Source organism: Mesocricetus auratus, unplaced genomic scaffold, assembly GCF_017639785.1.
Source record: "Mesocricetus auratus isolate SY011 unplaced genomic scaffold, BCM_Maur_2.0 Super-Scaffold_100033, whole genome shotgun sequence".
NCBI lineage: Eukaryota > Metazoa > Chordata > Mammalia > Rodentia > Cricetidae > Mesocricetus > Mesocricetus auratus.
The window spans coordinates 7972031-7984926 of NW_024429213.1; the positions used below are offsets into that span (position 1 = coordinate 7972031).

A 12896-nucleotide genomic window follows, 5' to 3' on the forward strand; every position below is an offset into this window, starting at 1 on the left:
TCCATTACTTTGCAGCATTGTTGTTATTTGTTAAGTAGTAAAAATCAGTCTCAAAAAAGAAAGGAATGATGAAAGAAGCCAATTCATTCCAATAATGGCTTCTTACAAACACACCTATCAGCACAAAATAACTAAAAATAGTACCTACGACTAGAAGAGACTTAGTGTAGGTTATGAATCATATTAAAGAAGATAGAACTAGTGGGGCTGAAAAATCCTCACTAAAAGTCCATATTAAAATAATAAAATTTTAAAATGAAATAGCATCAAAACTCTAGTAGTACAAACTAGCCTGAGTAGCTTGATGAACAGGGGGATTGGGTCAACTGTCACTGTACTTCCACAAGTGGGTGCCATTTTAACATTTCATGTTAAAGTGGCCCATGGATGAAAGTTCTATAAAGGACAACTGCTATATTTTGATAGGACTCAAGTAGTTACCTTATATCCTAAAAATAAAACATAGTTTACTTTAGTAACTATCTGCTTATGTGAGGACTCTATGTAATCCAGCCCCCGTGGTAGTTTGCTATAAAGCTTTGACCCTACAGTGTTCACAACACTTTAAGTGCCATCCAGTGTGTACCTTATTAGAGTACAAGAAGTCCAAGATAACTAAAACAGCTTTGACTTACAGTGACATCAAAATAGGCAGTCTTGTTCTGGTTAGGGCTTTCTTTACAAATGTGCTTAAATTACAATGCATTTAAAGTCTTAAATAGAGGGATGCCTACAGCCAGAATGTTCCTATGACCTTCGAAGATTTCCCCATTCATAATGCTGACATTACAAGTATCTTCTTTCTCTGTTCATCTAATTATGAAAAAAATTGGCAGTAGTAAGACTTCTCATTTGGCCTACTATTAATTTATAGTAACCTATTTTCTTTGATTTTTTATTTAATTTAATTAATTTTTCATTTATTTTACATAGTTTCCTCTACTCTCCTCCCATTCTCTCCCCTCAGCTCCCATCTAACTTTTTCTGATGTCATTTCTGACTTGTGGTATTTCTGATGTTGGCATCATGCCGTCTGTTCAGTAGACACACGGTGGCTCAGGAGCAAGAGTTTCTTATAATTGCAGATCCCTCATGAAAGCTTACCATGTCCTATTTGGGGAAGATGATGCTCCTTTATCCTCAAGAGTCTTTTTAATGCCAGCAGTAAAACATAAGGCTGGTACCCTTGGAATACCACAGCCAAGGATAGTCTGTGAGCCAGGACTGAGAAAATCTCGGGAGCTATGGCTCTAGGGACTTGGACCCAGGGGGCAAGGGAATGATGAAGGAAATGCTGAGCATTGGTGCATCCCGCTGCTCTTCACTTTACCTCCTGCTGCTGCCCATGCTCACCCACTCCCCTTTCTGGTGCAGCTAGTTTTAAACATAGCAAGAAGTCACAATTCTAGATAGAATGGACATTAGAATATCAGTGGATTGTGGTTCTTTTTTCTTGTTCCATTCTTGTATTGAGTTAATGAGAAATCTCAGTCCCTGCCATCAGTGTCAGAAAACATAGAAGGAGGCCATAAAGGATCCCAGTGGGCTTCTCACTCATCCCTTCTAAGTCCTTCTACCAGAGAGTCTCTGAGGTCTCTTTAGTCCCAAGGCTATGCTTTCATGCTTAACTGTGCTGGCCCTGGCATGCACAGAGGTGATGTTCTTTCCTCCTAGGCATATTTTTTCAAGGCCTTACTTACTCTTTGACATATTTTGAATGGTTAAGGAAATTAGGTAGAATTTAGTAATGGCAAATCTGGTAGCTAAAAGCTGAGAACCCTCATGAGCAAGTCTAAAACCATCTAAGTAAGTGTAATATAGCAAATGACAATCACTGTAAAATGTACAAAATACCCATTAATGCAAATTAATTACACAATATCTTATTGTTCATTCTTTTCAGATGTGGGAAATTGACATCGGTACTGTCATTATGAAAAGTTCACACTAAACCCAATAGATACATAATACCCTTATTTTTAGGAAGCATTTAGAAACCCACTGAAGAAAGAAACAGAGAAGTAATTCTCAGACTGCAAATTAAGAAATGACTAGGTAAAAGCACTGTATTTCAGTTGCCAGGGAGACCCAACAGAGTGCTTGCAGTAGTGTTCATGGCCTTTATACTCAGGTATAATGGTACCTAAAATATGGACATTTTGCATGAGTGAATGAAATATTCAATTTGCTTAATTGATATTGTTGAATTGGGCATATTTTCTTAAGATATTCATCCAAGGGCTGGAGAGATGGCTCAGAGGTTAAGAGCACTGACTGCTCTTCCAGAGGTCCTGAGTTCAATTCCCAGCAACCACATGGTGGCTCACAGCCATCCATAATGAGACCTGGTGCCCTCTTCTGGTGTGCAGACATACATGAGGCAAGATGTTGTATTCATAATAAATAAATAAATCTTTTTTTTAAGATATTCATCCAAAAGATACTTTTTGAGTACCTATGTGGCAGACACTGTCCTAGGACCTGGAGCTATACCAGTGAACAAGATAGTCACAGCCCTCATGGAGCTGACATTCTAATACAGGGAGACAGATAGCAAGTCACTGAGAGGCATGCAGGATACAGAAACAGGCAGATCTCTGTGTGTTTGAGTCCAGCCTAATCTACAGAGCATGTTCCAGGACAGCCAGGACTATCCCGAGAAGCCCTGAAGAGAGGGGGGGGGGGAGGAAGGAAGGGGGACGTAGAAGAAGGAGCTAGAGGCTTAAATAGAGTTTTCCAAGCAAGCGCATTGAGATGACATGGCACCCAAGCAAAGACTTGAAGAAACTAGAGGGAGTATGCTGAGTCGATACCTAAGAGTAAAGAAAAGTTATCCTCCTAGTACCGAGACATGAACACAGGTGGCTTGCTTGGACAAGAGGCATGGAAGTCACTATGGCCCAGACAGAGTGATCAAAACTCAGAATGAGTTAATTGAGACTGGAAATGACTGTGCTTAGCCAAGAGCAGAGGAGGAACATTGCAGGTGGCCAAAAAGAACAGAAAAGAAAGAGCGAGCAGTTAGATAAGCAGCTGATCTCTGAAGGTTGTGTCAACAGAATTTCCTAATACTTTAGTAACTTACCTACACTTAGTGAGATTCAGGTGCCTGTTCTAGTGGGTGATTCTGCCTGCTGGTCACTGTAAAACCTTCGTCCCTGTTCGGTCTCAGGACATCCATAGATCGGGACATCCTGCAGCTGTGCCCTCTCACGTACAATACCAGTATATTTCACACAACTAATGATTTGCATTTTCACTTGGTTTATTATGTTAATATTTTACCACTGAAACAGCCTATCCAGGATGTTTTTTCACCCAAGTTAGACACTTGTCTATATGTATATTTACTTCATATATGTAAATTTTGGTTTCTATACTTAAAAGATTTTATTTGTTTACATCCTTTTTAGTTAATGAAGAAAATAAAGACCATGATAATATTTCACTTCCATGAGGGAAATTTAGATTTAATTTGTTTCATCTAGCTATCAATCGTATATTCTCATTTTCCCTCCCTCCCTCCCTCCCTCCCTCCTTCCCTCCCTCCCTCCCTTTCTCCTTCCCCCTCCCTGCCTTACCAGATGATCTAAAAGCAGTAGATTTTATATCAATTAATGGTACTTTTTCATCTGTTTAGTGGTTGTTTCCTTTTGAAATCATAATTAAGTTGAAAAGAGGTGTTTTGGTTAGATTTGAGCATATAATACCACATAACCATAGTGGAAGCTGCTTGCTTTGGAGAATTGTATTTTTCTCAAGAAAATGTTTTTCTTTGAAGTTTAAGGAGCCATATCATGACCATGAAGGATCTCCCAGCGGTCATACTAGTGAGATTGGTGTGGGAAGCTGTCTAGGATATTGCAATATGTTTAAGCAGTACCCTGACCTTTGCCCATTAAATGCCAGTAACGTCTCCAGCCCTCCAGGCTGTGGCAACCAAAAACGTCACCTGAGGCATAAAACTGCCCCCAGTTAAGCCCATTGTTGTAATATTATATTGCTTATGGTTTGCCTCCTTGTGGACACGGAGGCATTCATGCTCTTGCCATCTTCTTCCCTTTAATTCTGTATCTTGTGAAAGGTCGAGGAAAGTTCCATTTTGATTCAATGATATCCCCCCTTTTGTCCTCTCACCCCTAAATTTGAAGTACATTGAAGGGAAATCAGACTGTTGTCAAGGTCAGAGCATTTCCTGGCTCCTTGACTGACTCTGGGAGAGCTGGCCCAATGCTCTCAGCTCCCCTGAGTCCCAAGGCATTGTCTGGGTTTGCAGAGACCCTGCATTCTTCAGCTGTCTGTCTCTTTTACTCTGGTACATCTGCAGGAATTGAAGTCGGAGAAAAGCAGCTGTTGAGCATGCAAACTGCTTGCCTAGCACAACCGCTCTCCATTCTGAGTGGGACCTGGCCAAGGAAGTTTGGGAGCTCAATTTTTAGTTCTCAAAACTGCTAGCCTCAGTTGCGCATACACTCAGCCTAAGGCCCCCGGCCTGCCTCAGTGTTCCTAGTTGTGTTTCCTCGGCGGTTTCCTTTGCAGCCTGTGTCAGCACGCCTGACTGCTCTTTGGTCCTCTTCTGCTCTCGGTTCCCCTTTCACCTGCTGAGTGCCTGACTTTATCATAAATGGGCCTTCTCCGCATTTACAATAAACAGCGGTTGCTGTAGCAGTGCTGATTTCTTGACATATCCCTTCCTCTTGTGCTCACTCACTGGCATTTCTTTTACAGCAGCTACCTGCCATAACTCCAACCGTCCCTGTGTTATATTCCGTGTTAGAGAATTGATTCTCACTAAAACCAATTCACTCTTTTATTCTTTTCAATTGAACATAGGTTTTTTTTCATACAATATGTCTCGATTGCAGTTTCCCCTCTCCCTACTCCTCCCAGTTCCTCCCCACCTCCTCCCATGCAGATCCACTCCCTTTCTGTCCTTAATGTAAGAAGCACACTGGTAATTAGTACTTGGGCATTGCTCTTAAAGGTCCTTGAGCATCTTGTGCACGTTTTGATTGATTATAAGCTCTTAGTCATTGGAATTTGAAAAATGGCCCCACAAGTTCTTAAAGGATAAATATTTCTTTTGCTTACTAGAAGTAGCTCCTTCCACTACCTGAGCCTGGGGAGATGTATGTCATATAGCCAGAGAGGTTTTAATATCAGTTACAAAACTTTTCTGTCTGCAGTAACTTTTTGAAATGGGATCAGTGGGGCAGAGGGCTATCACATGGCAACCCCCAGCTTTGGGCTACATGATCAAAATGTTCAGCAAGTCACCAGTGCTCCCTTTGTGGTCTGTCTGCAAGCTTTCCTTTCACCCACTTATCCATCATAGCTCCCACCCAGACAGACTGCAAGACCAGGAAGTCCTCACCAAATCAGAACCATGGGTCACCTTCCTCTCCTACCCAGGAAGGGCTGACTTGCTTCACATTAAATAGTGCGTCCTGAATTTTGTCTGTCCAGAGGTAATAGTTTGAATTCCTAGTTTATAATTTCCCAGTTGCCTAAGGAGACTGTATATGAGGGAGGAAGAAAAGAGGAATCGTGCCTGTTTTCTATAGTTAAAGTATCGTTGGAGATTTCTAAACTACAAGTGGTAAAATTAGGGTAGATTTAGAAAGTGATACTTTGTATAAAATATTTTTCTATGATATTAAATAACCAATTCTTCAACTACTAAGAAATAAGAAATTCAACATGCTAGTCACCTGTTTAGGAAATCATGCAAAGACCAATATGTTGAGAATAAACTCAGCATATAATTTAATACAGCTTCCATTTTCTGTCAGAATGAGCAATTTGAAGAGAGACCACATACCACATACCTCTTTACATGTCATTTTTAAATATAAGTAATTCTAGTTTGGTAATATCATTTATCTTTAACATAGCAAATAGAACTGTAACAAGGACTCACTATGTAGGCCTAGCTGGCCTGGAACTCATAGAGATCCACCTGCCTCTGCCTCTCAAGTGCTGTGATTAAAGGCTTGCACTACCACACCTGGCCTGTAAAGTGATTTTTCAAATTATTTTATTATTTTATGAGTATAGGTGTTTTTCCTGTGTGTATGTCTACGTACCATGTAAATATGGTATCATTAGATTCCCTGGAACTAGAGTTACAGTTGTGGGCCACAATATGCATGCTGGGAATCAAACCCAGGTCCTCTGGAAAAGAAGCCCGTACTTTTAACAGATGAACCATTTCTCTAGCCCTTTCAAGTGATTTTTAAATAATGACTTTTTAAAGTTTTACATGTGTTTTAAACTCTTAGTGCAGTGAATTAATATGGTATAGTTTCCATAAAAATTATAATCGTTTCAGTTCCTCTTAGTCTAACGAGTTTGGGGTTTAAATCTCATGTAGGGATAATGTGTTGTAACTGAAGAAATCTGAGCATCTCAGGCAGTCTCCAATGGACTCTGAGTTATTCTTCGATTTGCATGTCTACAAAGTCACTACATTAGATACCTCAGTTTTCAGCCTGCACACAAGGAGGTCACCAGGAATTTGTAATTCTCCTTTGTCTCTGCATGTTACTGAGACAAAGGAGAATTCAATCAGTACTGTGAAAGAATAGGTGAACAGGCTTGGGAGATAAGTCAGTTGGTGAAGTACTTGCCACACAAGCACAAAGACTTGAATTCAGTGGCCAGCACCAAAGTGTCACTAGGATAGGCTTAGTACACATAATTATAATCCAGTGTTGGGGAGACAGGCACATACCTGGTGCTTGCTGACCAGCCAACCTCACATAATATGCAAGCCCCAGGTCCCAGTGAGAGAGAGAGAGAGACCCTCTCTCAAAATTAACATGGATGGCTCCTGAAGGGTAGGGCCTGAAGTCGATAATCGCCACACCCAAGCACATGCCCCAACACACACACACACACACACACACACACACACACACACACACACACAAGCAAACAAGCAAACACATACTCAGGATATACACTGTTAATACCTGATGCCAGAATGGGTTCCAACTTTGGATATTTTCATCTCTCAGTTAAGGAAAGAAATAAAAACAAGTATTATACTGGTTATGTTTCTGTATTGGATTTTTTATGAAAATTACACAAAATGTCTACTAATTTTGAGCACATAGTTCTTAGAAAATCTGGTCTACACTTGTAGTTCAGGAATAAAACCTGCCTTGAAATTAAAGACTTGGACTTAATGTGAACTTCTTTCTGAACACCCAAGTGATGATGAAGTGGAAGAGCAAACCTGAGTCTTTACGAAGTTTCTGACACGGTGATAAATTGTGGTTAATGACTGACTTTACTCAACTCTTTTGTTTCTGTGTGAGAAGAGAATGGAAGTTTATAAAAGAAGAAGATAGATTATAGTTCCAAAGGAACTTGCGATAATTTGGGGAACACGGTTTTTATTTTTGCTTTTTAATCATAATGTATATAATACAGAATATAATCACTGTTTTTTCTTGCCGGTGAGATTACTTGAAAGAAATTATCACTAAGAAATAATTACTTGTTAAAGATACTGATATGCTGGGAGAATTGAGATGACCACTTAACTATGCATCTGGGTTTTTTCATCGGTACGTACATTAACATGCTTTATTGCTGTGATGATTAAATTTATACTCATATGTACACACAGGATCTAACACACAGCAAGTACTAACTGCTCACTCACAATATAACAGTATCTAATTTAATAGTAATGATATGAATCTGTCCATATTTTCTGTTCCACAATTAGAGAAATTAATACATAAAGATTGTCCAGCTAAATAAGAGATGGAGCCAATACTGAACCCACAGAGTTTAAATCCATAGGCCAGTCTTTTCTGTAACATGATTACACTTCTTCACCATTCATTCATTTAGTTTACAAAGATTAATTAAACATAACTATATGGCAGGTACTGTCATTAATAACTATTTTAAGTGAAATCTAGCTATTAGATATGAGAATCATTGATTATTGCCTTTCCCATTAAAATGAGCCAGATTATGCCAAATGTACTTTACAGTGCATTATTCATGCAGTTAGATAAGACTTAAATGAAGATATTTCTTACTGTTTGACTTTTCCAGTACTTACATTCCTAATTCTTTTTTTTTTTTTTGAGTTCCCAACAAAATAAAATTTAATCATAGATGGGTTCTTGTGTTAGGTTAGAAGCAGGCAAACCCATAAGCCTATTGCTTCTTCATCTTTCGAGTCATAAAATTTGTGTATTAAACAGAAGATCCATAGTTGACTGAAACTCCCCCCAAAAAAAGGTTTGTTTGATTGCATACACAGTGGGATCCTGTTGGTATACTTGACTTGCTTCTGAAAGTCTCTGCCATCTCGACTTTCAGCATACGTAGAACTGTAAGTCCAATTTTATGCCTATATTTGTTTATAAAACCCAAAGAGATTTCCTTGGTGTCCATTGTCAACCCAGCTGCGACATTTTCATCATTTAACTAATGTCACTAATAGAGTCACACAAATGCTTTCCTCTTTTGTGGTGGTTTCCATCCAAAAGTCAACCATACAGTAGTATATGTGGTGAATTAAGATTTTTTAAGGAGATTATATAGTGTCTTCTTGAATGTTTTATCTAATAAAAGAAATATAATGGGATCTGTACTACTTCTGGCTGACGCAAGACAAGTGAGGATATTTTTGGCTTCTATTAAATAATTCAGCTGCTGACAGTCTGTTCGCTGGTGCAGAGCATAAAAAATGGGCTTAAAAATACTATATGGAAGAAAGCAAACTACTAAGAGGACCTGGATGATCAAAAGGTGCCTTTTCACAGATCTGTAGGTCAAATCTCTCTCTATAATGGAGGTACAGGTTCTCACTCTTCTCAGATGGCTGACAAAAGAATAGTATGATGTTACTACGACTAAAAATGATAATCCAATAAATGTGGTTCCAATGAGACCTGCAATCTGAGAGATGCTGGCTCCCAATTCCATCTGCTGATTGTAGCACTGACTTTCTCCTTCTTCTGTGGTCTCTACAACTGAGTAGTATAGAGTAACAGGAATAATTATGACCAACACAACTCCCCATATATATGTACACATTTTTCTGGCAAAGTTGGGCTGGCGAAATCTTTTTAGTAAGTGACCATAGAACATTCTCTCATAGCATGAGGTGGCCTCTTGTGAGGATTCCTTTTTCATTAAGGTAGCATAACGGCTTATGGCAATCCAGCTTAAAATTAAGAGGCTGACAAACATACTTACATGCATGGATAGGGTTCCCAAAAAATTGACCAGTCTGCATTGTACAGATTGATATTTCCAATAGAATCCCTTCATGAAGTAGATTCCCATGAAAGGCATGGCAGTGCACACAAGTAAGTTTGCAGTCACAAGGTTTGCCAGGTAGACATGCGTTGATGTTTTCTTACCTATTTTTGTTAAAAATACCCACTGAGCAAGTGAGTTCCCAAAGAGACCAATGACACACAAAAAGATGTAAATGATCGGTAAAGCTGTGGTAGAAATCATGGATGGTTGAATGCATGTCGAGATGTTATTCATTTAGATCAGATTTTCTTGAATTTTCTTGTCACAGGAGCTAGAACAGAATTACATATACTTAATATTAAAACTATATGTGGTATTTAAGTTAAGTCTCTTTTTATGCTTTTTGGTAAAGCGGCAAAATGTACTGGATGAAGCTGGAAAATCCAGATGGTGTCTCACCTTTTCTAGTTGTCACAGTGGTCCAGTTGAAGTAGAAGCAACAGGATTTAAAGTGATGGGAAATGCCTTCGTCTAGAAAACAAAGTTGATACAAATCATTAAAAATGCCTGAGATTTATCATTCATTCATTAGAGGAATTTGTAGTTCTAATTATGAAGCAATATGTAACTTGTGATAGGTTTTGCCTAGAAAGCCAAATCCACATACTAATTAATGCATGCTGATGAGAGGACAGTGCTACAGATGTGGCCACATTAGCAGACAGGTAAAACCCATCACTTTATATGACAACTTAAAATTAATAAAATAGTTTTACTTGCAAGTTTTTATATTAAAGCTCTTATTTTAAAACCAATAAATAAAAACTAGTTTTTGATTACATTAATTACATATCATTTCTGAGTATATTTATGGCTAATTTAAAACATTTTTCTATAGTACTACTAGAAGGTTCTTTTCTCATAATCCAGAAGTCAACCCAATTCCAAATGAACAAAACTCAGACAAGGTCCTGAAGGAATTAAACAGAAGAAAAACATTAAGACCAAGGGTCAACTCCAGTGGTCATTACGAGATTATCAGTAATCTCTCATTCCAAATAGCGCTAAACTCTCATACTTCAGTAAATTAAATTATGTGTCAAAACTATACTTGGTATTCTTGGTGGCTAGAGTACCCTAATGCGTCCTCCTCTGTCACCTAGTATATGTGTTTTTCAGGATTTGTTTCTTTATTTAGAGGATATAGTGTTTTCAACCCAGTGTAAGTGCAAATGTGGTTTTTACTTTTTAAAAGCTTTCATTTTTATTTATGTGCATGGGCGTTTTACCTGCATATGTGTCCATGCACTATGTGCATGCAATGCCTGCAGGGTCCCGAAAAGAGTCTTGACTTCCCCTGGGACTGGAGTTACAGATGGTTGTGGATCACTATGGCTGCCAAGACTCACTCAAAGAGCAGCCAGTGCTCTTAACCACTGAGTCATCTCCCCAGCCCTGGCTTTTACTTTTTGGTTTTGTTTTCAAGACAGGATTTCTCTGGGTAGCCTTGACTGAACTAGAATTCCCCCAGGTCTCTGTCTCCCAAGTGATAGGATTAAAGACATGCTCCACCACCACAGACCAGCTGGTTTTTACTTTTTTTTTTTTTTGAGACCGGGTTTCTCTATACGGCCCTGGCTGTACTGGACCTCACTCTGTAGACCAATCTGGCCTCAAACTCACAATCTGGCCTCTGCCTCCCAAGTGCTGGAAGTAAAGGTGTGTGCCACCACTGCCTGGCTTGTTTTTACCTTTTTACATCTTATTTTTTAAGTCTTTCTTGCTGCAGAGGTTTATTTTTCTCCTTATTTACATTTTTTCAGATGATAGTAACAGAAAAGTTACTAGTTCTGGTCAAATAAGAATCATGATTTCTGTCTTCCAGAATTGCCATTATCATAGCAAATTTTTTTCTTTTTAAGGAATGTGATTTCTCTTTAGAATGTACCATTTCTCTGTTGTCCTCACTATTAACTTGTGAAGTGCTACATTCTGTGGGCTTTTATGTTGTACAGCAGAGTTTCTTTTTTTAATCACCTTCTCTCTTTTGATGATAAACTTTAAAACATTTTCCCATATTCTGACTTCTGCCTCTTGGGATTTTTGTATTCTCTACCCCTCTTCAGAATCATGTTCTCATTATTTTCTGTATCTTGGATTGCATTAAAATTATATGTCAGATTTTATAAAAATGAGAATTATTTCCTAATACATTATAATTTTGAAACAGTTAAACACTGAGCAGTTTGTCTGCATTCAAATACTTCGACCCTTAATTAAGGTGTAGCACTGTCTTCCCCGTTTTATTTCTTTACAGTTTTTATTTAGAAATTGCACCATATGTTTCAGAGTGCCTCTATAGCTGGTGATTTACACGGACTGCAGTTGTAGATAGTCTTAAATATGCAAGCCTCGTTTGCATAACATTGCTGCTTTTAGAATCAGACAGATAGAGACTGAAGTGAACCAGTTCATTTCTTAAGAAAAATCCCCTGTTGAAAGGAGAATTTGATTGTACAGAAGGGCCAACGTGTCTTTTAAGGGACAAAGTTTCTTTTGTGAAAAGCAGTAGCTTCTGCCTCAGAGGCTAAAAGCAGCAGAGGCAATGGTGCCTCCATGAATATCCATAGCAGATATTCCCTAGCAAAAGGAGGGCAAGAGAATATTGAGAACGATCGGACAATGATGTTGAGTCGCTACAGAAACAAATGACAACTAGTTCCCTCTCTTTGGCTTCCCAAATTTTTGTCCTCTTCAGTAATAAGCCTTGGATTATAAAGCTACCAGAAAAAGTTTCGAACATTTGTAAAACATCATTAAACTTGAGAAGTCAGATAAAACTGAGCTCTTACAGAATTGCTTCCAAGAAAATGTCTCCAAGAGTGCATTCCCCTCAGGTGAATGTGTGGGTACACACCGGGTCTGCTGATATGACAAGTAGGAAAACTCCACGACTCTAGCAGTTACGCATGGCTAGTTAAACACTTGCTCTGCCTACTACCTTACTTAACGATCAGATTTCACAGTTCAGACACTTTCATCCTTCCAGACATTAAGAGTTAACCTTTAAGCTAAAACCGAACAAAGAGTCCCCCTTACCTGGATGAGGAGCTTATGCTGACTAAGGTTATACTGTTCAGGGGACTGATGCAAATTTCAGACTCAATTCTTCACTCTTCCAGTATCCTTAGCCAGAATGGATAGAGTCTTGCATGACACTAAGTACAATGGAGAGAAAAGGGAAATCAGAGTATTGAAGAAATTCAATAGTTATGGTAGATGTAGCAAGTACCTCCTCAAAAAAAGAAAAAAACAAAAAACACCTCGTTTCTCTATTTCTTTAGTGGGAGGAAGTTAGTGGACAATCTACCTGTAAACATATTTAGTATACTTCCTTATGATTATTTCCTGAAGTAGTTAGTGTTACTATTGTGATTGGCTGAAGTTGCATTAAAAGGTTTAACCCCACATAGCTAATTCTTTTTCTGTGAGCATGACTGAAGGAATTACTCTCCAGTAACTCAATAAAATACCGATACATATTCATCTCTAAACTTAACTGCAACATCATCTGTGAGTGGCTTCTTGGCAATTCATCCTTCCCAAGAGTAGAGGGAAGCAAAAGTTCAAGTTTTATTTATACCAGCTTGTTCAAATCAAGT

General features: G+C 38.6%; 2 protein-coding genes across 12 annotated transcripts in view; one reads left to right on the forward strand and one right to left on the reverse strand.

Annotated features, from left to right (window-relative positions):
• Nucleotides 1-12896, forward strand: part of Cask (calcium/calmodulin dependent serine protein kinase) — a 315809-nt gene that overhangs the window by 163546 nt on the left and 139367 nt on the right. The gene's annotated exons all lie outside the window — the stretch shown is intronic.
• Gpr82 (G protein-coupled receptor 82) lies at nucleotides 8495-9560 on the reverse strand. Its single transcript, XM_005080549.3, has one exon. The coding sequence runs from the start codon at nucleotides 9526-9528 to the stop codon at nucleotides 8545-8547; it is 984 nt and encodes a 327-aa protein (XP_005080606.1). The 5' UTR covers nucleotides 9529-9560; the 3' UTR covers nucleotides 8495-8544.

Bases quoted from the DNA above. Each gene is read 5' to 3' on its own strand.
- Gpr82 (XM_005080549.3), bottom strand. From the start codon at position 9,528: ATGAATAACATCTCGACATGCATTCAACCATCCATGATTTCTACCACA.